At 42.8% G+C, this 2,884-nt stretch overlaps 1 protein-coding gene across 1 annotated transcript in view; it reads left to right on the top strand.

Annotated features, from left to right (window-relative positions):
* The window catches only part of LOC107117021, a gene marked incomplete at its 5' end in the record, with an annotated part of 18,270 nt that extends 15,918 nt beyond the window's left edge, over window positions 1-2,352 (top strand). Inside the window, 2 exons of the mRNA XM_015419051.1 lie at window positions 1,331-2,309; window positions 2,345-2,352. Coding sequence (XP_015274537.1) covers window positions 1,331-2,309; window positions 2,345-2,352 — 987 coding nt within the window. The remainder of the gene's footprint in view (window positions 1-1,330; window positions 2,310-2,344) is intronic.
* Between the last annotated feature and the right edge of the window lie 532 nt (window positions 2,353-2,884).

The following is a 2,884-nucleotide window of genomic DNA, read 5'->3' as shown; positions in this document are numbered from 1 at the left end:
GCTGGCGGCGGCAGCAGCTTGAGCATTTTTTATTTTTATTTGATTTTTTATTTGTTGTTGTGACGTCAGTGCACATGCATGGGGCTTTTTGGGGCCCCCCTCACTTTCCCCAGCCCCCTCCCCACTAAAAATTCCGTAGCTACGGGCCTGGGGCCTCATGTGCTCTCTCCATACCTGAAGTATTCAGCCTATTGAGATTGAGGTCAAATGTGCAGCAGCCCATCATCAGTCCCCCCTCTCTTCTCTACATCTCCCAATAACATCTAGTTGAAGATGATCTGTGACATGCCATCACATCCACCATTTCCCATCCCCCTCATGGAGCCAGAGAACCACTGAACGTGATCATGTCACATGACCTCTTTGCTTTGGTTAGGCATTACCGGAAGACCAAAGCCCTTCTCATACATTCAGTGTACATGCGCTCAGTTCATGTTCGCTATGTTTGCATGATCTGTTTGACATATTGAGCCATTATTACGACCATATGCATGTTCATTCAGTGACATCTGGATCCTGGATTTTTCAGGGTACTAGATCCATGGTACAAAATTGGGATGAATGTGCATTCGGATATCGACACGATGGCACACATTCAGTATGGATGTATATGCATACAGCAAAACCTTAAGGAGTCCCTTAGGAGACATATCCAGGAGTGCATCTTCACACGTACCTTTCTGTGCTGTGCTGTGCATGTCGTTCCTTCCTTGCTATAGCCGTAGGGCTGCATGTACATAGCTCTTCAAGTTCATCAGGCGTCTGCCGCTGTTCAGAAAAAAGAGTGGTGGTCTGGTATAGGGTTATACTGATTGATTGTAGCTTCCCACTTGCACATTTGGTCCGAAGTCATAGCACATTCATTGTAAAAAAAATGCACTCAGCAGAATCGTAGATTTCTCTGGGCCTTTAGTCACATAATTGTAAAAGGCAAAGCAGCAAGAGGATATGTAGCAAAGTACAAAATGCTCTGAAAATAGAATGCTAACAGTGTTTCCAATAGAGCTGGGCAATAGAAGTTCATTATTTAAGATTTGAAATGTCCAGCTGTGTGTCTGCCAGGCCCACGTTATGCTTTGCAAAGTGAACTCCCACAGGTGTCTGAAAATCCGAATATCTTGACAATCCCCAGGAGTATTTGCATAAATACAGGAAATGAGTTGTTAGTTTCTGCGTGTTTATTGGATTCTTTATCAAAGTCCAGGACTATCTTGACACTTACATGGGAAAGTGTATTTTCTCTTTTGTTTGTTTGAAAATGTTCTCTAAATAGAGTATTAGGACTGGCTACATTTCCCTCCCAAAATAATCATTTATGCATTCCTTACAGCTGATGTCTCTCAACAAAACTCCAGAAATTACAACAGGACATTTCAAACTCCATGGCCGGGCATTTCAAAGAAAAGGAGGAGCCACAGAGGTACCTGAAGAAATCCCTTTCTATGTTCCTCATCATTCATTTCACAGCAGCACAGACAGCAGCCCTTTGGCACGTAGTAAATCTTTCCATCATGGGCACATGACTTCAGTGCCCATTGGCAAGAAGCATGAGGCTGACATTTACAATATTGGGGACCAACGTTTGAAAAACCAGACAGTGTGCAGAGAATGCAAGACCTCAGGATTGCTTGCAAAATGCTCAGATGCTTCTTCTGTGAATTTTGAAAAGGAACATAAAGCAGCTTCAGTATCCTCAAAAGACCAGCATAGAAGCAAAGCTAAAAACAAGATAATGAGGAAGATCACATTTTCAATGGAACAGTCCAGACTCCGTGCTCTGAAAGATGGTGAGCTAAATGGAACAAGGAGAGAGCCACAAGACCAAGGAATCCTAGAGCAGACTCCAAAACCATCCAGTTGCCACAGACATCCAGATTTCTCAGAGGGCTGTTCACCAATTACGTCACCAGAACACAAACCTCCAAAGAACACTGATAACTGTCCCAAAGGACATATTGCTGGCCAGTCTAAATCACCACTGAGACTAATTGCCAGTGCCATAAGGAAATCCATCATAGAACCTCTTACATCTCCCCCAGAAGGCTTGAAAAAAACACAAGAGACAAATGCCAGACTTCCTTCAGAAAACAGAGAGTTCAGTTTCCCTTCTACTGTCGGTTTAAGGAACAGCAAGAATCGTGAGGAGCATGACACATGGATGCAAGAGCCCAGTGAGTTGTGTACTCCAGGAAAAGGACTTGAAACTGGTAGTTCAGATAGTTCTAGTTTTTCCAACTGTCCAGGAGAAGAATATTCATATGACGACACAACTTTTCCTGTTTACAGTATGCATACCAGCCCATCTGAAAGTCTTGACACAGTTGAATATTCTTCCCATACTGAGGCAGATGATGTGCCAACCCTTCTAGAGAGGTTTACTCTTAAAGAGAATCTCTGGAAGTCTACAAGGGATGACTTAAGTAACTGTAACCCAAAGCACGTTCTTTATTCATCTCTAAGACTCAAGGACAAAAGTTCTGATGCTGTTTTAAACAATTCTGTACAGAGGAACAATCTCTTGAATCTGTTCAGTAAAGTTAGAGGCAATGAAGATAACAATCCTTCTTTAACATCCCCTGTGCCCTCCAGTGCCATCCTTGCAACTGAGGAAGTAACCAATTATCCTTGCAGTGAAGAAATTGTGGGTAAGCAAAATGCTCATTTCAAAAGATATTGCAGTACCTTTTTAAAATGTATTGACATTTGTCCACTTAAATTAGCTATGGGTGTTTAGAAAGCAAGCTGTGTGTTGGGTCCTATGGAGGATTTCTGCAGATAGAAGGGGTTTCTGACTGAAGTGGGTAATTTTCTTGCCTTCCCCTCTTGCTGCAGCCAAAAATTTCAATTGAAAATACTGCTTCTGGGGGACGGGGGATCCCCCCCA

This window comes from Gekko japonicus, unplaced genomic scaffold (genome assembly GCF_001447785.1).
Source record: "Gekko japonicus isolate JY-2015 unplaced genomic scaffold, Gekko_japonicus_V1.1 scaffold5672, whole genome shotgun sequence".
In the NCBI taxonomy this organism is placed as follows: Eukaryota; Metazoa; Chordata; class Lepidosauria; order Squamata; family Gekkonidae; genus Gekko; species Gekko japonicus.
The sequence above is the reverse complement of the archived record's forward strand: the minus strand, read 5'-3'. Positions and strand labels throughout refer to the sequence as shown.